Source organism: Piliocolobus tephrosceles, chromosome 2 (assembly GCF_002776525.5).
Source record: "Piliocolobus tephrosceles isolate RC106 chromosome 2, ASM277652v3, whole genome shotgun sequence".
NCBI lineage: Eukaryota > Metazoa > Chordata > Mammalia > Primates > Cercopithecidae > Piliocolobus > Piliocolobus tephrosceles.
Genome location: NC_045435.1, coordinates 101,954,877 through 101,978,094, shown reverse-complemented (window position 1 = coordinate 101,978,094; position 23,218 = coordinate 101,954,877). Strand labels below are relative to the sequence as shown.

The window sequence follows — 23,218 nt, the reverse complement described above, 5'->3', positions numbered from 1 at the left end:
AGAGAATAGAATAGAATAGAAAATACCAAATTGCATTGTACATTCTAAGGGCAATTACTATCTCAACATATCTATCTATCTGTCTGTCTATCTATCTACCTACCTACCTACCTGTCATGCATACTCACACATATACGCATACTGTGTGTATTTTTATACTAGGTCGTGGCTGAAATGTATTTTTTTCTTTTTTTTGAGTTGGAGTCTCTCTGTTACCCAGGCTGGAGTGCAATGGCATAATCTTGGCTCACTGCTACCTCCGCCTCGCGGGTTCAAGCGATTCTCCTGCCTCAGTCTCCTGAGTAGCTGGGACCATAGGTGCATGCCACCATGCCTGGCTAATTTTTGTATTTTTAGTAGAGACAGGCTTTCTCCATGTTGGTCGGGCTGGTCTCAAACTCCTGACGACCTGCCTCGGCCTCCCAAAGTGCTGGGATTGTAGGCATGAGTCACCATGCCTGACCTGAAATGTATTTCTTACTGTGAGGAATGATTAAAAGAAGGTTGAAAGCCACTGCCCACACCACGGCTACATCAGGCCAGTAACTAGTTCCCAAACTTGCTTCGTACTGCCTTTGATCCCAGCCTTCCCTCAGCTTGGCATTCTCCCTGCTCTCTGCTACTGAAATCCTTCAAGGCCCTGACAAGATACCACATCCTTCCTTGAGTGTTTCAACTTTTCCCCTTGTCTGTGATCCGAAAATGGTGGTTCAATGTCTTTCTTTATATTACTCAAAACAGCCTACCTTGTATTTTGTTATGTCTGTACACTGAATTCTTAGACAATAAATATCTGGAGGGCAGAACCCATCTTTGGGTTCTCTGAAGGCCCAGAAGTCTAGTGAACCTTGCTGATGCTCAAAAATGTCTGCCCAACCGAATGTTTTCTGTATCTCCTTCTAAGAGTATCTTCTGGTGTTCTTCCTCCTATTTCCTTGACCATAGCCCCCAGCAGGCCTAAAATCTGTGTCCTGGGGCTAATGTTACCTACAGTGATGACTCTAGAAACGAGTCCCTTCTGAAAGCTTTCACCTTTCTTCAGGAGCAATAAGAGAAGCATATATTTTTATTCATTTTTCAGAAGTTTCCTTTATTTGAGACTATGTTTCTTCTATATTTTTGGTGTTAAGATGTATTTTGGGGAGAAACACTGACAATATATTAGAAGATAATAGTTGGTTTTTTAGTATGTGTATGCCTGTTGTCCTTATTTGACAAAATAAATTGGCAATTCTGTGTTCATCTTTTTTTTAAAAAAAGCTAAAAAAAATTTACTGGTTGCAAACTCCAAAAGGCAAGGAATCAATTCCCCTTCTGGGCTGGCTGCAAGTAAGTTCACTTTCTTAAAGGAGGAGCTTTCGCCTCTCACCTCAAGGACTGCTATTTATTCGTCCGCGCTACTCTTTCGACGTTTCCATTCTCTTGGTCTTCAAGATGTGAATCACCCGTTTTTTCCGTGGGGGAAGCCAGTATATCTCTGGCCCTTTAAATAGGGGCGTGGTGAAGAGGCGCGGACCGCCCAGGAGTGGGAGCAGTGTGAGAAGAAAAGCGGAAGCGAGGCCAGTAGTGGTAGGTAGTGCGCGTGCGTGAGACTAAAGCTGGGGCGCGGTCACGTGGGCCGGCAGTCCAGGGCCAGAATGGCTGCAAGCTCAGGTAACGAGTTTCCAGAGAGCGGGCCCGTGGGGGAGGAGACAGGATTGAGGGGCCGTATTCAGGGTAGGAGGAGAGCGCGCGACAGGTCTCTGAGCCTCGGCGCCTTCTCCCAGCGCGACAGCGGCGCGACCTCGGGGAGCGGACAGAGCAGCCCCTGACTGGCTAGCAGGACCCGAGCCACGGGTCGGGCGGGGTTGATTCTTGAGTGGAGGGGCGTGTCCTACGTTGGCCCGGAACTGGGTCGGGCAATTTCCACTTACTGGTTCCAAATGAATGTGAAAATTCAAATGGACTTAAGTAAAAAGGGATTTATTGGCTCCAAACATGGAAGGGGTTGGGGTATCACTAAATCCAGTGACTCCAGTGATGTATTTGTGTGTCTCTCCCTTTCTGCAAAGGACCAGTAACCCCTCAGTTCTCTATCTCCTTTGCGACTATAATTGCAAACCTCATTCTGTCCTGTTACAGTCCTGCGACAATTAGGCTGAGGGACTGGCGCGCCCGCTCCCCCGACTGTGAGCCTAGGCGGCGGGTGTCGTGCCCCTCCCCACTCCCGGGCGGAACAGGTGCGTAGCCCGTCTGTCGGGCCTGGAAAACAGGTGTGGACCCCTTTATCCTCCAGGGACTGATATCAGGGTGCCTGAGCCTGAGGCTTAGATGGGGTATGCACCTCTTAGGATCGGTGCGCACCCTGTGAGGCTGGTTCCAGTTTGTCTCCACGTGCAAGTTGTGCAGCAGAATGAGGGCAGCAGGGTGAAAGGTGGACCTCTAAAGTTCTAGGCCATTCCTGTGCCTTGGCCTGTTCTTCGTGCGTGGCACCTGGGGAAGGAGGAAAACAGCTGCTCAGAGTGTCTGGGTGTACAAAATGGGAGTGCTTCACAGGATAGGGTGGGAGGAGGTAGGATCGGTGAGAGGTTCCATGGCCGTGGATTATCAGGAATAGCTAGCTGGGGAGCCTTCTTTAAATAAACAGACCCCCCCTCCACTTCTTAAATTCTTGTTAGAATGAATAGGAAGACTTCTGTCCTGCGCCATCCACCCTCTACCATACTCAATTTTCCCGTACTAAAAAACCCAAAACCCAAGCCAAACAAGCATGGATGTTAGCTTGTGGTGCTAAACCTTATTCCAAATGTCTGCGTTTGGGAGATAATTACATGTTAATTGTCTGTGTATGTCTATGTCTGCCTGTGTGTGTTTGAGGTATATCTAATATAAATGTGGATGGAGAATCTGCACATGTTTGTGTAAGACATGGGTTTGCTCATGGTTAAATTTAAGCACAGAGTAGGTATTGAATCCTCTGGCAATAGCTGGCCTGTTCTGTAGAATATGCAGTAAAGATAAATGGAAAACAAATTCGTTGAACTGTTGGGCTTTATATGGTCAAAGAGGCATATGTGAGAAAATTCTTTCCAGAGCTCTTACAGAGTAATATGTTGATTTTTTCCTTATATTTAATATATTTCCTTCGTATATGGACCATTGTCAGCAGATGGATGTTTTCTGTCTTCCACAATATTGGGACATGTTGGTGATTCTTAGCTGTATCTCACTCTTCCATTGACATTTCAACCAGTGTGACACAAAATGTCAGTTATGTATGTGAATGAGAAGTAGGATCTTTTGAACTTAATAAAGTATGTTTAACTTTGGATCTGTTGATAGCTTTTATAGAGTTTAGATGGTATGTTCTCTTGATCCACAACTTTAGGTGCCATCTGTACATAGTGGTAAAATCAAACTGTTGTATTCTTAACTGAATCTTGAATGAATATTTGACTTATCTTCATGTTGTATGACATTATTAAATGTGTTCTGTGTATTAGCAAGGAACTACAGCTTTGTGTTGGATTTTTCACTGTTATGAATTTCTTAGGTTTACTCTAATAGTAATTACACTTTTTTTAGTCAAAGATATTTCTGTTGCGACAGAAAATTCAAATGGGCTTAAGCTAAAAGGGATTTATTGGTTCCAAACCTGGAGGGGGCTGGGGTATCACTAAATCCAGTGACTCCAGTGATGGAGTACTTGCGTGTCTCTCCCTTTCTGCAAAGGACCAGTAACCCTCAGTTCCCTATCTCCTCTGCAACTGTAATTGCAAGCCTCGTTCTGTCCTGTTACAGTCATGGGACAATTAGGGGATACATTCTGAGAAATGCGTAGTTAGGCAAATTTTGTCATTGTGCCAGCATCATAGTGTGCTTATACAAACTGAGATGGTATAGCCTACCACACACCCCGAGTATGTGGGATGGCCTGTTGCTCCTAGACTGTAAACCAGCACAGCATGTTACTGTACAGAATACTTTAGGTGGTTGTAACACAATGGCCAAGTATTTGTATATCTAAACATATAAAAGGTACAGTAAAAATACAGTTTAAAAGATTAAAAGGTAAGTGCACCTGTATGGGGCACTTACCATGAATGGAGTTTGCAGGACTGGAAGTTGCTGTGGGTGAGGCAGTGAGTGAGTGGTGAGTGAATGTGAAGGCCTAGGGCATTACTGTACACTACTGTAGACTTTTTGAACACTGTACACTTAGGCTACACTAAATTTATGAAAAATTTTTTTCTTTCTCCAATAATAAATTAACCTTAGCTTACTATAATGTAACTTTTATGTTATAAACTTTTTAAAAAGTTTTAAACTTCTTTGTGATAAAACTTAGCTTAAAATACAAACACATGGTACAATTAGCTGTACAAATATATTTTCTTTATATCTTTATTCTGTTAGCTTTTTTCTATTTTAAAATTTTTTAATCTTTAAAAACTAAGACACAAACACATTACCCTAGGCCTGCACAGAGTCAGGAAGGTCCCACTGGAATGTCTTCAGAGGCAGTAACACATAGGGAACTATCTTATGATAACAGTGCCTTCTGGAATACCTCCTGAAGGACCTGCCTAAAACTGTTTTACAGCTAACTTTTTAATTTTTTAATAAGTGGATGAGTACACTTTAATGATAAAAAGTATAGTATAGCAAATACATAAACTGTTACATAGTTTATTGTCAAGTATTATGTACTGTACATAATTTATGTGCTTAGCTTTCATACTACTGGCAGTGCAGTAGGTTTGTTTACACCAGCATCACCACAGACACACGAGTAATGTGTTGCATTACAACAGTTATGACATCACTGGGCTACAGGAATTTTTCAACTCCATTATGTGTAATCTTAGGGGACCATGGTTGCATGTGTGGTCTGTCATTGACCCAAAACGTCTTTTTGGGGCACATGACTGTATATAAGTGCATAAACGATGTGACTGCAGACAACTCCTGTGTTATGCCATCCAAGGTTAAGCACCCCAGAATAAAGAGAAATTCCAGAAGGACTTTGATTGGCCAGATAGGACACAAGAATGTGATGTGGCTACTGTTCTGCTCCCCTAGCTAGGCAGATAGGGTACTTGATTGGCAGCACCACCAAAATCATATGGTTGGAATGGAGGAGAAGCAGTTGCCCTCCAGGAAAGATGGCAGAGGTGCTGGGGTGTTTTAACCTTTATTTTTTCCACTGCAATTCAGCAAGATGCTTCCAGTTAATTCTTGCTCTTAAAAAAAAAAAAAAAAGAATAAATCTCTTGTGACACTACATCCTTCTTGGCACCTAACCAAGAGAAATTGAGATGACAGTTAATTGCAAGTTAATAAAGAAGGCCATCATCCACTCAGCCTTTACCTAAGTGGAATCCTATCTTTTGCGCATTTAACTTATAAGAATTTACCTGCATCAGTTACGTAAAGAAGAAAAGAGAATATATTTCAGCCTACACAAGGCCCTTATGCTTTTTAGGAGGAATTCTTTGGGGTTGAAGTGGGTCTGGAAAGAGAGATTCTCATGATAGTGGAGACAATATTATAGAAGCTGGAAGTGATCATTTTTCTCTGTTATTCATTTCACTTATTACCTCATACACATATTGATATAAAACTGATCAATAAAGTTAGAATTTCTACATTAGATATTTGTAGACTTAGTTCATGTTACTGTTTTGTGTTTTGTGATAGGGGATTAGATTTTTCTTTTCTAAACTGGAGCTGATTGCGTCTGACAATTCATAGCAGTAACTTAGCACTGTATACAGATTGCGTCTGAAAATTCATAGCAGTAACTTAGCACTGTATACAGGAAGGTCTTAGGCACTGTTCCTTCCCTTTTCTTTTTAACATTTTAAAATCTGTATGTACTTATGATCACTCTCCTCATTTAGACATTCACCAACAGAACAGAAAGAGAAACAGAGTTTGAGCTTTCTCATTGTGGCAGTTCTGGCATTGTGTGCTGCAATTACCTAAATGTGCCTTCTTGGAAAGAAATTCCAGGGTCAAGTAAAGCAGCCCATCCCAGTATATAGTAATGTTGCTCTAAATAGGGTCTGTATCTAAAGGCCATGAGTAAGGTGAAAATTGAGTACCCTCAAAGTACTCCAAGAGGGAGTCATATCAGAAACTGACAAGTGTTGGGTCTCTCAGGAAGCCGAGTACAACCAGATCTTGTTTTTCCATGTTGGAACTGCATGGCGTTTGTTATTTTGAGCACAGGTGACATGAATTGCTTGGGTGTGAGGCATATGAGAACTGAGACATAGAACAGCAGCTGACCATCTCCTATTCTGTGCTCACTGTGAAGCACGAAGTTATTGAGTAGAGGTATGCAGAGTCTTTGGCTCTATGTGAATCACTTCTTTTTCTCTCCTTCCTGTTGCTGAAGGTAATAGATGAAATCCTGTAAATTGAATGGAAGTATGGTACATTTCCACTGTATTCATCTTGGCCTCTAGGCTGAATTAACGTAAAAGAACATAAAACATCCGAGATTGTGGGGTTTGCATCATGTTATAAATGAGCTAAATGATTTAAAAATATCTCTCCTAGATGCAAAGAATGGAACTTGCACAGATGGAGGCGTTTTGGAGTAGTGTAACTAACCATACTTTATATTTCATGACCAGACTGCTATTTGAGATTCTGGAAGCCAGTGATGCAGTCTTGCTTGGGTATTTACCTAAGGAGGGAGAGATGGGTGGATTGATCAGCTACTGTGTCATATCGGCACAGGGAATAGAATGGTGAACAAGGCAGATCTGGTCTTTGCTCTCCTACGGAACCTGCATTCCAACTGGGGGCAAGGAATGGTGGTTTAGACAATGAGGAAATGATTACAATGTGATAAGTGTAGTAAAAGAGGAGAACAATGTTATGAGTGCATATTAACAGGGAACATAGCCTAGTTGAGCAGGGCAAAAAAAAGGGTTTTCTAAGGAAGCAAAGTTTTAGCTGATAGTTGATAAATATGACCTGCAGTGGTTGACAAGCTTGACTACATATAAGTAATATTCATTTATAACTTGGCTTACTTATTATGACATAGATTCCTATATGCTGTGAGTCAAATAACATTCTCTGGAGCTTAACAATTACAAGTAATAACCCTGATGTATTTAATTTGCAACACAGATGTTGTTCCTGTCTTCTTATTCCTGTGTTAATCAAACATTTTTCGAATGTCTACCTAGCTGTGCAAGCCAGTAAACCCAGTGTTGTGGAATATTCAAAGAAGCATAGCCCCATTTTTATTATATAGCTGGGGAGAAAAGATAGTCACATGGTAAATTCACTAATGAATCAGTATGAGAAAAGAGCCAAGCCACTGTTTTAAAAGAAGACATGTTTTCTGAATTCAGAGGATGGTTAGGGAAGGAAGAGGTCATAGGCAGATCCAGTTTGAACAGTGCCTGGAAGGAAGAAAGGAAGTTAGATAAATGTAGAGAAAAAGGAAAGGAAAGGGAAGGTGAATCAGCTCGAGCAGACATGGAGGGAAAGTGGAAGCTATCCATGAAGGACTCTTAGTGCAAAAATAATAAATTCAATTGTAAGGGAAGAAGCCAGAGGGATCCACTCGTATAATAGCTGGAGTCACAGGCTTAGAATTTGGGATTTTATCCTGGAGGCATTGGGAATCTGTTAAAAATAAGTCCACTTGTGCTGGGCACAGTGGCTTACACCTGTAATCCCATCACTTTGGGAGACTGAGGCGGGCAGATGACTCGAGCCCAGGAGTTTGAGACCAGCCTGGCCAACATCATCTCTATGAAAAATTCAAAAAATTAGCTAGCCTTGGTGGTGTGCGCCTGTAGACTCAGCTACTTGGGAGGCTGAAGTGGGAGGATTGCTTGAGCCTGGGAGGCAGAGGTTGTAATGAGCCGAGATCATGCCACTGCACTCCAGCCTGGGTGACAGAGGGGGATCTTGTCTCAAAAAAAAAAAAAAAAAAAGTCCGTTTGCCAGAGGAAGGTAATAGAAAACTAATAGAAGTTAACCCACTATTGCATTTTTTTTCTTTTACAAAACAAACCACAAAACAAAACAAAGGAATGAAGAGAAATGCTTGGATTGGGAAGGCCAAAAATAAAGTTTGCATGTAATGTTGTTACTATATCATGATTTTGTGATTTTTTTTTCTAGCATTATATAGTAAATAAAAACTTGATTCTATTTCATTGTAATGTGAAAAAGTATCTCATATGACACTTTTAGGAGGAACAGAATGTCAGAGAATTAAATAGGCTCGTGGAGCTTGAGAACAGTTAGGAATAAATGTTTGTTGAGGTGAAAACTGGTGAAAAGCCAGGCATGGTGGCACAGGCTGGTAGTTGCAGCTACTTGGGAGATGTGAGGTAGGAGGATCGCCTGAGGCCAGGAGTTTAAGGCTAACCTGGGCGACATAGCAAGATTCCATTTCTTAAAAAAAAACTGGTGGAAGTTTAACTTGGCCTCATATAGGTCCCACATTCTAGAGTTTTTATTCAGTTAGCCAGTGTCATAATTAAGTCATTGCTGTTTATATGGCACATATCTTTTTTTAATGGTCCTTGAATCTATTAAGTGGTTGGGAATAACAAGAGGAAATAACAGAATTATCAAGATGTCAGATAATCTTATGTCTGAACTGTTAAAATACTCATTTATCAGCACTCAGAAGAGGACAGCGTACTGGGTAATTGTGATTCCGTGACATATATTTCTTATCAGATTAATCTGATTTCGTTCTAAGAGAGATTAAGAAATACTTCATGTAGCCTGTTTTGTTATGTGCGAGTACTGTCTGGTATGGCATCTCCTTAAGAACTATAAAAACACTAGCTCACATGATGGTTGGGTGAAGAACTAGTTGTAGAATTGCATCCCAACAGGAATTTATGAGTGGTTCGTTATCCACCTTTTACCGGGATGACATTTAAGAGATAGCTGAAGCAGGATCGGTATCAAGTGTGAAATATTAAGCATCATATATTAAGTATTTCATCATTGGTGCATATATTGGAATGAAGGGCCTACTTAATAAACACATGGCAACACCAACCCACAAGGGAAGGGTTAATATTTCAGAATGTTGGATATGTGACCCGAAACAAATTAACTTATATTTATTAGTACAGTTGACCCTTGAACAATGCAGGGGTTAAGGGCACTGCCCCCTCAACCGGTGGAAAATCCGAGTACAACTTGTGACTCCTCAGAAACTTTACTACTACTACCTACTGTTGACCAGAAGCCTTAATGATAACATTAATGGTCATTTAATGCATATTTTTTGTGTTATTTGTATTGTATACTATATAGTTACAATAAAGTAAACTAGAGAAAAGAAGATATTAAGAGTCTAAAGAAGAGGAAATATATTTGCTTTTCATTACGTGGAAGTGGATCATTATACAGGCCTTCATCCTTGTCTAAACGTTGAGTAGGCTGAGGAGGAGGAGGAGGGGTTGGTCTCCCTGTCTTGGGTGGAAGAAGCAGAGGAAAACCCACCTGTAAGTGGACTTTTGAAGTTCAAATCTGTGTTGTTCAAGGGTCAACTGTCTATTCATTTCCTATTGTTGCTGTAAATTACCGTGAAGTTAGTGGTATAAAACAATGCAGATTTATTTTACAGTTCTCATTAAAATTAAGAGGTCAAGACAGGACTTCAGTCCTTCTGGAGGCTCTAGGAGACCATCTGTTTCCTTGTCTTTCGCAGCTTCTAGAGGCTGCCTGCATCCTTGGCTCCTGAGCCCCATTCTCCATCTTCAACACCTGTGACATGGTGTCTCTCTGATTCTACTTCTCGTGTCACATCTCTTTTTCTGGCGTTCTCTTCTGCCTCTCTCTTCCACTTTCAAGGACCTCTGTGATTACATTGGACCCACCCAAATCATCCAGAATAATCTTCCTGTCAAGGTCTTAATTTAACCTGCAAAATCCCTTTTGCCGTATCAAGTAACATATTCATAGTTTCTGGGAATTAGGACTGTCACTCTTGGATGCCTTTATACTGCCTACCCCAGGTAGATTCCAGCTCAGGTACTTTCTGAAAAATTCACAGAAGCTGCTCATGTGAACTCTTCTTTTGAAAAAATGTGAGCATGATGACATTTTGATTCATCAGGTCTCTTTGGTTTGGAAAAACTGACTAAAATGAAGAAAGGAGTAACTGCTGGTAAGTGACAAAAGAGGGACTTGGGAAGGGGACGTAGTTGGCTTCACTAATAAAATGTAGACTAATGTTGATGTTAAAAAATCCAAAACATGATTTTAGAATGAGTTAGTAACAATAAGACCCTTCTGTTATAATGACAGTTTTTATTAAGTGTCTCTGTTTTTTTGGTGGGGGCTGTGCTACTCTTAGACAAAACCCCTACCATTCAGCTCATGAAGAACTGCTATGATACCCAGGATATTGTTCTGATATGCTTAGCACTGGCTAGACCTATACAAAAATACTGGATTTTGTTTTAGAATCTTTAACTTTAGAAAAATTTGAAAATCTTGAGGTTTTAAATATAATCGCTAATATCTGTTGAAAATTATGTCCAGATGTTATTCTAAATACTTTATTGTCATATCATTTGTTACTCACAGGAGCCCTGCGAAATAGGTAGTTGCATTCATAAGAGTCAGGACTCCCAATTTTATGTGCTAAAAGAAAGGGGGACGTTGGGAGAGTATATGTTGGCTTATGTAGCCAAACTGCCACAAGGCAATGGGCAGAGCTAACTTCATAGAAGACTAGAATCTGAGGTTTGAATAATGTCAGGACTTTCTTCTCTACTTTTTTTTTTAGAGACGGAGTATTGCTCTATTGCCCAGGCTGAAGTGCAGTGGTGCGATCTTCTTGGCTCATTGCATCCTCCGCCTCCCAGATTCAAGCAATTCTCCTGCCTCAGCCTCCTAAGTAGCTGGGACTGCAAGCACATGCCACCACGCTTGGCTGATTTTTTTTTTTTTTTTGTATTTTTGTAGAGACGGGGTTTCACTGTGTTGCTGCCCAGGCTGGTCTTGAACTCCTGAGCTCAGGAAATCCACCTGCCTCGGCCTCCCAAAGTGCTAGGATTACAGGTATAAACCACTGTGTCCGGCCTCTACTTTGTTTTTTAGATAGGTTTCATTCTTGCTAGAGAATCTGTACCTAGAACCTAGTTCTGTCAATAGAGGTACATCTCCAGTGACAGATGCTTAGCAAGTGTTTAGTTAGGTGTGTGTTAAGTGAATGATTTCTTTTCTGCAGAAGAGAGCTGGGTGGAGAGTGTGGGATCTGCTCAGCTGCATTATTCGTTGTATAGAGAACAGGAAATACCTGTTCCTCATCAGTTCCATTTTAATGAATCCTGGTGAAAGACTCTGGCTATCACATAATCCCTTTTACCAAAGGATTTTTGACCATTAGCCTCTACAAGAACACATGGTTTGAAGGAACCCTTCCCAGAACAAGAGGCACTGTTCTGAGCAAACAACACAAAGTCCACAATATTTCATTTTAATGATATAGAAATAGAGAGGTTCAGAAAAGGTAAACAAATTGACCAGCCTTACAGATAGGATCTCATAAAGGCCAGATTCAGACTTGATTTATTTATTTTATTTTTTGGGGGGTCAGGGGTGGGGATAAATGTTTATTTCCTGGTCATTTCTTTTTTTGAGACAGTCTTGCTGTCTTGCCAAGGCTGAAGTGCAGTGGTGCCATCTCGGCTCACTGCAAGCTCTGCTTCTTGGGTTCACGCCATTCTCCTGCCTCAGCCTCCCGAATAGCTGGGACTACAGGCGCCCGCCACCATGCCCGGCTAATTTTTTGTATTTTTTTTAGTAGAAATGGGGTTTCACCATGTTAGCCAGGATGGTGTAGATCTCCTGACCTTGTGATCCGCCCGCTTCGGCCTCCCAAAGTGCTGGGATTACAGGCGTGAGCCACCGCGCCCGGCCTATTTCCTGGTCATTTCTAAGAAAAGTGGCCACAACTGCAGACCTGAGTTTAATAGACTCTTTGGCTTGTGTTCTTTCCACTTTGCCACCACATCACATCAGTAAAAGGAGTTCTGTGAAATGAAGGACAGAAATGGGGCAGGGGAGCTTGGCAGGATGAAGTCTTGAGGGAGTGCTTGATCACCTGACACTTCTTTAGTGTGATATTGGGGTTCACAGATGCTAACTTGTTATATGATCTTGGAACCTCTTAATAACTCCAGATATGAGATAAAAAGAGCTGGAAAAAATTGTTTTTCTTTATGAGTTATTTTGGAGAGACAAATATAAAATATGAATCATATTAGATTATTAAATCATTTAAATAAATATTATTTTGCCATATGGTCTTTCCCACTATTTTTGAAAAATGTATAAGAATAAAAGTTAATAACTATCTTTAGGAACCACTGAAAGTGAATTAGATTGCGCGTGTTTGTAAATAGTTGTTAAATAATCGCAACCATTTTTGCTTAGTGGTACAAATAGGAGTTGAAAGACTTTATTAAAAAGTAATTTGTCATGAGCCAAGGTCTTTGAAGAAATGCGTATAAACATTAGTATTGCTACTGCATTTGGGTTATTGCAAAAGGAGCGCTATATTTAGAACCTGATGATGTTGGAAAGATACTTTAAAATGTTGCCAGGCAAAGAGTGGCCTCAGTTATGTGTTCTAGGAATGTGTTTGATAGCATGTGTTTTACAGGACATGACCCTGTAAACAGAAAGCCTGTTTTCTGTAGCATATGAAAGAAATTAGTTTGTATTTGGTAATATACTAAATAGTGTAATAGCTAGAAAAGTTGGTTTCAGCTCTTGAAAAGTCAGTTTCATGAGTCCATGATTTATACAAAGTAACTATTCATTTCTTTTAATATGATAAAAATGAAACATGAAAGGAAGTGAAATTAATTATAGGTACTAAAATAATGAGCTTCTTTAGATAAAATTGTCAGTGAATTTTTGGCATATTGTTTAAAAACAACTAATCTCAGTTCACTTTTTTAAAAATTAGTTATTTCAAGCTAGGCACGGTGGCACATACCTGTAGTCCCAGCTACTCAGGAGGCTGAGGCTGGAGGACGGCTTGAGCCCAAGAGTTGGAGGCCACATTGACAATATAGTGAGACTCCATTTCTTAAAAGAAATTAAGTGACTCAGTAATTGCAAGCCTTTTTTTTCTGCCTTCACTAACATGCACAATCTAATTTACTAAGAGAAGCTCACTACAGCGCAAGGGTTGTTGGTGGTAGTGGTGTTTATACCCACTAAGGGCAATATGTAGTTTGAAAGAGCTTTGCACTGAGAATTTTGCCAGTTGTTTGGTACTGTGAAAAACATCTAGTTTAGAAAACAAAATAATCTTATTATTATTATTATTAGGGCATTGTTTGTGTTTTCATGTTTTTGCTTTATTCTAAACAGATAAAGCTAATTGGACATTTTAAAGTTAGGTCACTTGTAGCCTAGTTGAAACACAATGTAAAATCATTTAAAAGCAAACTTAATTATTAAACTTACAGTAATGTTTTAAGTATATTTTAACTTTCTAAAAATGACAGTTTTGCAAATAAACCAAATTATCTGTGATTTTTGATATAAGAGCGATCTATCATTTAGAGCTGTGAAATAATAGAAAGCTGTATAGTTTCTAGTTTTCTTTAGTATCTCATTTTTCTCTGAAAGTATCCATGTTTCTCTATGACTAGCTCTCTTTCTAGAACTCTCTGGTAGGCTATGGAATTATTTTATCTTGGGGTCATTGTTGTTTCCTTTAATAGATCTGAACCCCTAGGTTTGCTTGTGTTATATTAAATAGCTAGTTGTTCATCCCTGGTGTTTCTGCTAAACTCCCAGAGACATCTGTGGTCCTGTGCAGAAGCCAACAACAAAACTGGTTTATATGCTTATTTCCAGGGGAACTGGAGCGCTACCCTGGGGTTTGGAATGTAAGGAAGGCATTAATTGCAGCTTTTGGCACCGATTTACCCTTATGCTGTTAGGTAAATAAATCTAGTTGGTACCAGGTCTAGTGGCTGATAGGTACCAGGTCACTATCACCAGTTTCATGACTTTGGGTGGCGGGCCACTTCCCAAAGTCCTTGAGCCCAAGTTAGGTGTTCCTTCTTTATGCTCTCATTGAAGCCCTCTCCCAATAACATACCCTGTACCCTGCTGTTAATTTCAGTTTGCCTGCAATCAGATGATTAGGTGAAATCTGACCAAGTAAATCTTTGGAATGTCTAATTGACAAGGAGGAAATCTAAATTTCACTTTTTTTTTTCTTTTTTTGAAAAGAGATAATCATTCAGGTCTTTGTGAGCTAAGGCCAAACAAACAAAAGAACACTTGCTTTGATGGACTGAATACTGTTATTAGAAGTAAATATGGAAAATGAACCAGACCATGAAAATGTGGAACAGAGCCTCTGTGCCAAGACGAGCGAAGACGAGCTGAATAAGTCCTTCAATCTAGAAGCTTCACTTTCAAAATTCTCTTACATAGATCTGGACAAGGAACTGGAGTTCAAAAATGATCTGGTAAAAATTTCAACTTTTGTCAAGTGATAATGTTTAACCAGTGTTGGTTAGAGTATGCTTTGTGACCCAGAGACTCTAAGTCTGTCTTTTTTGCATGGGTTAATAGGAGTCTGTGTATAGTTTTTTTGTTTTTTGCTTTTTTTTTTTGTTTTTTGGATACAGGGTCTCACTCTGTTGTCCAGGTTGGAGTACAGTGGTGCAGACATGGCTCACTGAAGCTTCAACCTCCTGGGCTTAAGTGATCCTCCCGCCTCAGCCTCCCAAGTAGCTGGGACCACAGGTGTGTGCCACCACGCCCACCTAACTTTTACTTTTTTTGTAGAGAGGGTCTTGCCATGTTGCCCAGGCTTGTCTCAAACTCCTGAACTCAAGCACTTCTCCCTTCTTGACCTCCCATGTGTGTAGTTTTATGAGATGACATTACTCTTCATTTGTATAGTCCATTACAGTTTATGAAACAATTTGATTCATGTTGTCATTTGAGCTTCAGAACTCTCACAACACTCTGATAATCCGTTGTATAGATGAAGACACCAGCATACAGCTATGTAAATGACTTCTCAAAGTCACAGAGCCAGTGGTAGGTCCCTTATCTTGCACAGCATTTTTTTCTCCCTTTGATTTAATATTATGTTAATGGGTTTCTGTGAGTATGAGGATATTTAATGACAAGTTGCTTGACCTAGTTATCTCTCACCATAATTTATGAAATAACTAAGAAATATGATGTGAGACTTTTGCTTATTGCTTATGACTTATGTCTAAACTTAGAAAATTAGGGGTTTTCTTAGATGTTGTTTTGTCATGTTTAAGAAAGCAGATGCCGAAGTCTTTCAACAGAAGTTTTCTGGAAAGTAGGCTGGGCGTGGTGGCTTATGCCTGTAATTCCAGCACTTTGTGAGGCCGAGATGGGCGGATCACTTAAGGTCAGGAGTTCAAGACCAGCCTGGCCTTATGGTGAAACCCCACCTCTACTAAAAGTACAAAAAAAATTAGCCGGGTGTAGTGGTGCATGCCTGTAATCCCAGCTCCTCAGGAGGCTGAGGCAGGAGAATTGCTTGAACCTGGGAGACGGAGGTTGCAGTGAGCTAAGATCATACCATTGCACTCCCCTGGGCATCACAGCGAGACTCTGTCTCAAGAAAAAACGCGTTCTGGAAAGGGCTGTCAGGATAGTGCAGTTAGTGCATGTATGTCCTTGATAGTAACTGAATGTGTAGACAGGAAAGGAAATCACTCTGTAGTCTTGCCTTGATTATTACCATGGATTTTTGAGTTGATCATTTTGGTGGTAAGTTTATCTTTTAATTGATGGTGATTTTAATAAACTGAAACCCCTCACAGTTATAAGGGGAAAGGCATCATTTTGTGAGCATTATTTTTTTTCTTTGTTTAGATTGATGACAAGGAGTTTGATATTCCTCAAGTTGATACTCCTCCAACACTGGAAAGCATACTAAATGAGGTAAGTGAATATTAGTGATTACTGTCATTTCGTGGCATTAATCTTAATACTTTTTGGATTAGTTATAAATGCACCTAGATGCGCACTATCCAGTAGGGTAGCCACTAGTCATATGTGTCAGTTTAAAATTAAATTAATTATAATCAAATAAAAATTCAATTCCTTGGCTGTACAAGGCACATTTCAAGTGCTCAATAGTCACGTGTGGCTAGCGGCTACTATGTGGCTAGGGGACAGCATAGATAAAGAGTATTTCCATCATCACAGGAAGTTCTCTTGGACAGCAGTAGTCTAGATTGTGAGCTTCTCAAGGGCATAAACCATCTCTTGTTCATCTTTAGTCTCTGTGCTCAGAACAATGCCTAATACTTGGCAGACTTTAAAATATATTTTATTAAGTGAATCGAGATGCAAAATTTATGTCACTTTTGAGGTTTGTATTATGTGTTGCTAATGGTTAAGTTTTCTCTATCACTGATATTCAAATAGCTTGTCCTCTGACACTAAAGAACATCTTGCAACCTTATAATAAGCTTCATCACTCTTCTACATGAAGAAAACTAATCTTTTATAGTTTATCTTATGAATGCCATTTCTATTGAAAAGTTTTTCAGAGTTTTGAAATGATGTTATTCTTTTCTGAATTGGGAGATCAAAGGCTTTCTAAAGGGGCCCTGTGAGAGTCCATGGTTGGTGAAGCACACCTGTTTTATGTACCCTACATCTGCTGACAACCCTTCAACTCAGTCTTCTTCATCTTTTAAAACCTTGCTTGGGACTTCCCTTGGAGGTTTTAGCTTCTAATTTGAGAAAGACCTTACAATGTATAAATCTATTTCAAATCCGCAGTTCTGTTTTCCAAAAGATAAGGACCCAAAAGTTCTCCGACAGAAATGCCCACGTATACCAAAGCTCCGAGTGAGTTGGGCCTCTGTCTATCCTATTAGGGTTATAGGCAACACTTTATAGGATACAAACTACTTTCTCTGTCAATTGTATCTTTTATTTTTCTCGTATGGCTTTTATTTCTATGTTTTATATCAGTTTGATGTTGCTGTTACTTTGAATGTATTTTAACTTTGAATGTGTTTTAACTTCAGAAGTGTTCTATATGTTCTGTGTGAAGACTTAGGCATTTTTAGTTTTGACAAAGAAGGCTTTGGTCCATGAAAGAATATTCTGTTACAGTGAAATGTCCTTTATTTACTTTCTAATATAGAGGAAATCTTTCATTTAGAGGTGAGAAGATTAATTTTAGTCAGTTTTGTTAAAATGGCCTTAATTGCATCCTCATTTCAATTATCTTATTAAGTGTAAAATAAAAATAATCTTAGAGAACTGTGTATAAGGCCTTGTTTGTACATCATTATATAATATCAGCAAAGAAAATAATGCTCATATGAATGAGCTGTAGTTCATAATGAAGGAAAACTGTTCTTGCACAATAACTTTCTTATCTATGAGTAACAGTGAGTATAGTCATTAGTGGTTTACTAAGAAGATAACACTGTTATCATCCTCAATAGTAGTTTGAGTGCTTAGTGTATTTGGGTCATGGTGTTAGATGTTGGGGTTATAAAGTGCAATATGACTATCTCTGTGCTTGAGAGGGAAATGAGGCTGGGAAGTGGCCAGACTTTACACCTCCAGGGAACCAGGCAAGTTGTAAGTGGAAGAAAACGTAGTTCAAATTGTAGACCATTATGAAGACTATAAGGGGGCTGTGGGGAGTACTAAAGAAAATGACTGAAGAGAAAATGAAAAGGGCTGAAGTAGAAAATGTAGATAAGCCCTTTTCTCAGGATATGTGGATGCATATATTCTATAATGTTCATTAATATCAACCTTGAGACTGGGAAGAAATGGACATCCAAGTTTTTTTTTGTTTTTTTCATTTTTGTTTTTTTGAGATGGGGTCTTGCTCTGTCACCCAGGCTGGAGTGCAGTCGCACGATCTTGGCTCACTGCAACCTCCACCTCCCAGGCTCAAGCGATTCTCGTGCCTCAGCCTCCCAAGTAGCTGGGATTACAGGCACCTGCCACCACGCCCAGCTAATTTTTGTATTTTTAGTAGAGACAGGGTTTCACCATCATGTTGGCCAGGCTGGTCTCAAACTCCTGACCTCAGGTGATCTGCCTGCCTCAGCCTCCCAAAGTTCTGGGATTACAGGCATGAGCCACCATACCTGGCCAATACTTTTTAAAGTAGAAATGTAGAGATTACTGAGACATCCTAGATCTCAGAATTTAGGGCGTGAAATAATGTTACTAGATATTGCCGTCCTTCGAAACTATTCTTCTGAGATTTTAAATTTTGAAATTCCATTCTCTAACTATCACCTTTTTCCCCTATTCCCTTCCATTGAACCTGTGTTTTGGCCTCATTAAGACCAAGTCTTTTGACCCTTTCTAATCTCCCAGTCTCTGATAATAGTCCTGGGTTTACTTCAATCCTGCTATTGGATTGTGCAGCCAGAAATTTCTTTTGAACTTTTCATTGAAGTATATCATACATAGAGGAAGGTGCACAAATCGTAAGTGTACACTGTGGTGAATGTTAACAAACTGAACAACCTGTGTAACCAGAATCCAGATAAAGCAACAGAACATTACTAGTACCCCAGAAACTCATCTTGTGTCCCTTTAGTTCCCAAACCCAGAGTAATTACCACACTAACTTCTACCAGCATTGATTACTTTGCCTGCTTTGAACTTTATATAAATGGAATTATATAGTATGTAGTCTTCTGTTTCTGACTTCTTTCCCTTTATATTATGTTTTTAGATTTGTTCACATTGCTGTGTAAAATTCTTTGTGAATATACCTTTATTCATTCTACTGTTGATATGTATTTGTGTAGTTTCTAATTTCTGGCTACTATGAAGAGTGCTGCTGTAAATTTTCCTATTCGTGTGTTTTGGCATATACATACTTACACACATTTCTGGGTTTTGTCTGTTTTCATTTTGTTTGTTTTTTGAGACAGAGTCTCACTCTGTCACCCAGGCTGGAGTGCAGTGGTATGATCAGGGCTCACTGCAACCTCCTCTTCCTGGGTTCAAGTGATTCTCGTGCCTCAGCCTCCCGAGTAGCTGGGATTAGCAGCATGTGCCACCACACGTGACAAAGTTTTTTGTATTTTTATTAGAGAACGGGGTTTTGCTATGTTGGCTAGGCTGGTCTCGAACTGCTGACCTCAGGTGATCTGCCTGCCTTGGCCCCCCAAAGTGCTGGGATTACAGGCATGAACCACTGTTCCCAACTTTATACACATTTCTGTTGGGCATATACCTAGGGGTGGAATTAGTGGGTCATCAGGTATAGTTATATTCAGCTTTAGTATATATTGGCACAGTTTTTCAAAGTGGTGGTTTGATATACACTTCCAGCAACAGTATATGAGATTTCTGATTACTATATCCTTGTAAACTTTTGAATTTTTCTGTCTTTTTCACTTTCATTCTTAACAGATGTGTAGTGCTATCACATCATGATTTTAATTTGAATTTCCCTAAAGACTAATGAAATTGGGTACTTTGACATATGTTTAGATACCTCTTTTGCGAACTGCTTTTTCATATAATTAGCCCACTTCTGTTGTTTTATTTTTTAAGTGATTTATAGGAGTTCTTTATGTATGCTAATACAAGCCCTTTATTTGATATACATATTGCATCTTCTTTCTGTACATTACCTTTTCACTCTATTAATCATTTCTTTTGAGGAGCACAAGTTCTTCATATAGTTCAGCTTATTAAAAATTTCCATTTGTGTGCGTGTGTCTGTCCTATTTAAGAAAGTTTTTCCAATTCCAAGGTTATGATGATGTTACCCTATTTTGTTCTAACATTTTCATTGTTCCTCTCATATGTAGATCTGTAATTCATCTGGAATTTTTTTTGGGCGTGATAGTGTGAGCTATGAGCCAGCACCATGTACTAAAAAGAGTATTCTCGTCTGGTGTCACTTTTGTTATAAATCAGGTGGATATATAAATACGTGTGGATCTGAGTCCATTGGTGTGTCCATACTTGCCTCAATCTCACATTCTAGTGATTGAAACTTTGTAATAGGTCTTGGTATCTGGTAGTTTAAAATCTTCCAGCTTTGACGTTATTCAAGATTGCCTTTTTTTTTTTTTTTTTGCATTTTCATGTAAGTTTTAGAATTAGTTTATCAGTTCACACACACACACACACACACACATACACACTCACACAAATCAGCTGAAATTTGAAAGGATTGTGCAGTTTTTTTCTTTTTCTTTTTCTTTTTTTTTTTTTTTTGAGACGGAGTCTCGCTCTGTCACCCAGGCTGGAGTGCAGTGGCGCGATCTCAGCTCACTGCAAGCTCCGCCTCCCGGGTTTACACCACTCTCCTGCCTCAGCCTCCCGAGTAGCTGGGACTACAGGCGCCCGCCACCTTGCCCGGCTAGTTTTTTGTATTTTTTAGTAGAGACGGGGTTTCACCGTGTTAGCCAGGATGGTCTCGATCTTCTGACCTCGTGATCCGCCCGCCTCGGCCTCCCAAAGTGCTGGGATTACAGGCTTGAGCCACCGCGCCCGGCCAATTGTGCAGTTTTTTTCACATCAGTTTGGGGATAATTGATACTTTTGCTGTGCAGCAGTAGTTTTAAATTCAGTCTTGACATCTTCACTTCTTTTTCTCCCTTCACTTTTTCTTTCACTTATCTTGTAAGCCTGGCTTGATTCATCTGATCCATTTTCTTTAATTATGTCCCCAGACTTTTTAAGAAAATCAAATAACATTTTGATTGACTCTCTTGTTTAAGATCTTGATGCTGCCGTACTTATTTCTGAATTATTTCCTTCCCTTTTCCTACAGCAATTGTTCCAATCTTTACAGCACTCGAGCAACATAGTGTCTTATTGCCAGTCCTAACCCTGTTCTTAGAAGACCTATGTGTAGAGATATCTGGAAAGCAGTTATAAATTTGGACCAAAACCTTGAGAAATGTTGATGCTAAAGACACAGATTTTGGAGTCATTAGATAACATGGTTCTTAAAGCTATAGATATGGGTGAGCTTACTCAAATAGGAAGTACGTGAAGTAGGAAGAGAAGAAGAGAGCTTAGAGTATAATCCTGAGGGACAATCGTATTTAAAGGTTGTGCTGAGAAGAAGTTAGCATGTGACTAATAGGAGGACACATAAATTAGTGGAGAACCAGGAAGGTGAGATGTACCGAAAACCAAAGGAAAAGAAAGTTTCAAGATGTAGGGAATGAGCCAGGCATGGTGGCATGCACCTGTAGTCCCAGCTACTTGGAGGCTGGAGTGGAGGATTGCTTGAGTCCAGGAATTTGAGGCCCCAGTGAGCTGTGATTGTACTGCTGCATACTGGCCTGGGTGACAGGGAATGGTCAACAGGGTTAAATGATGCCTGGAGGACAAGAACACGCTAACAGAAAGCAGACCCGTAGATTTGGCTAGTAACATCAGCAAGATTGGTAGGAGCTTGTAATGAGTGGAGTCGAGGTAGTGAGTAGACATTAATCTCTCAAGCACATTGATTGCAAATGGTAAGGCAGAAGGTAGTGCAGCTGAAAGAGACGGTGAGACATCATTCTCTGATATTTGTCACCCAGAATCAACTTGTGCAAAGCGAAGTACCTCATCCTGCTTTATCTGCCATTTGTCTGCTTTCTAGTTTCAGTGAGTAGAATCACCCTTTGCCTAGTTGTAGAAGCTGGAAACCTTGTACTCTTCTTTGACTTCTCCCTTGCCTCTCCTCCCATCCGTACCCCTACTCAGTCCCCCATTTCAATGGTAAACAGAGACGTTTGATTTTTTTTCTCAGTAATGTGTTTCATCATTCCCTCTGTTGACCTCTTCTGCAGCTTCTTAGGTTGGGATCTCCTGTTTCTCCTTGATAGTGCAGTGGCTCTCTTACTGGTCCTGAAAGTCTTCTTGTTTCCCCTCATCCATTCTTCATACTGCCCCACTTATCTTTCTAAGACATGGTTCCCATCATGTCTTTCCACTTCTTAAAAATGTCAGTTGCCTTCCCACTGCCTGCTATATATAGTATATTGAATACTCATTAAATGAGTACTGGTTATGTGTCAGGCATTATACTAGGCACTAGAGGTACAATGATGAACAAGACAGACATGGGTCCTGCTGCCATCTAGCGTAATGGAATATAAGGCTTTTTATGGTTTGGGTACCAGCTTATCTTTCTAGGGTCATCTCCAGCTTCTGCTTATATCCTCCAGACATTTTGGACTACTACTTTTCCCATGGACAAAATCTGTATTGTGAAATCACTGTGTCTTTCTGCACTGTTTCCTACCCAGAATGCCTTTCTGCTGTCTCCTTGTCATATTTTTTTATAGTAGACTATAGTCAGATGGTGTTTGTTTTCTTCAAATGAGCCATTGGCTGTTAGTTAACTGCTAAATGATCTGTAAAACCTTGATTTTTAAGAAATATTCTATAGCTAACAGTAGTCTGCATAACGGCTTCTGCTTCTTCCTGCTACAAGAAGGAAGTTTTTGGGGTGACTTCTTTGTAGAAAGAAATAGCTATCTAGAATTTAATACTAATTATTCTATATGGTGCCTTTCTGGTCAATAAGAATGCATGGAATGGAGGTGAAAGGCAGAAATAAGCACTTGTGTGCTCTGGAGAAACCCATTAATACCTGTCTTATTTCATAGAGTATTTGGATTTTGAATGTATTGATTTATCTTCTTCCAATTTAGACTGATGATGAAGATGAGTCTTTTGTTCTTGAGGATCCTACATTGTTAAACATTGATACTATTGATTCTCACTCCTATGATACTTCATCTGTGGCAAGCTCAGATAGTGGTGACAGGACCAACTTAAAAAGGTAGGTATTCATGTGAATCATACTTGCTTACAGTTGAAGTATTTAATTGTTTCAAATGTAAATATTGTACTCTATTGTACTTTTTAAAGTACAATATGGTCTGTTGAAGCCTTGCATAGGGAGTAGAAGGGATATAATATCTTGAAGATTTTAGCACCATTAAGGAAGAAGGTAAAAGGGTAGGTGCTATGACCACTGTCTGGACTCTCGATAGGAAGCCATAATGATAGCCAGGGACTCCCGGAAGCAGGAGAGCCCTTGGAGGAAGTACAAATTAAACCTGGCACAGTGTCCGTGGTGGAAACATGCAGCTTGGTTCACTACCCTTCTGTTCTGCGCACCTTCCTGCACCTCCCTGTCATCTGCATTCTCTAAGATCGGCCTTCCTGCATTCTCTTGGAGTGG

The 23,218-nt window shown here is 39.8% G+C and overlaps 1 protein-coding gene across 2 annotated transcripts in view; it reads left to right on the top strand.

Annotated features, from left to right (window-relative positions):
• The first annotated feature begins 1,565 nt into the window (after positions 1-1,565).
• VPS8 (VPS8 subunit of CORVET complex) overlaps positions 1,566-23,218 on the top strand; it is a 259,046-nt gene continuing 237,393 nt past the window's right edge. The window contains exons 1-4 of one of the 2 annotated variants that reach the window (XM_026454890.1): positions 1,566-1,653; positions 14,248-14,489; positions 15,886-15,954; positions 22,683-22,813. In XM_026454890.1, coding sequence (XP_026310675.1) covers positions 14,337-14,489; positions 15,886-15,954; positions 22,683-22,813 — 353 coding nt within the window. In that variant the 5' untranslated portion in view covers positions 1,566-1,653; positions 14,248-14,336. The remainder of the gene's footprint in view (positions 1,654-14,247; positions 14,490-15,885; positions 15,955-22,682; positions 22,814-23,218) is intronic. The other variant, XM_026454891.1, reaches the window with a different exon arrangement.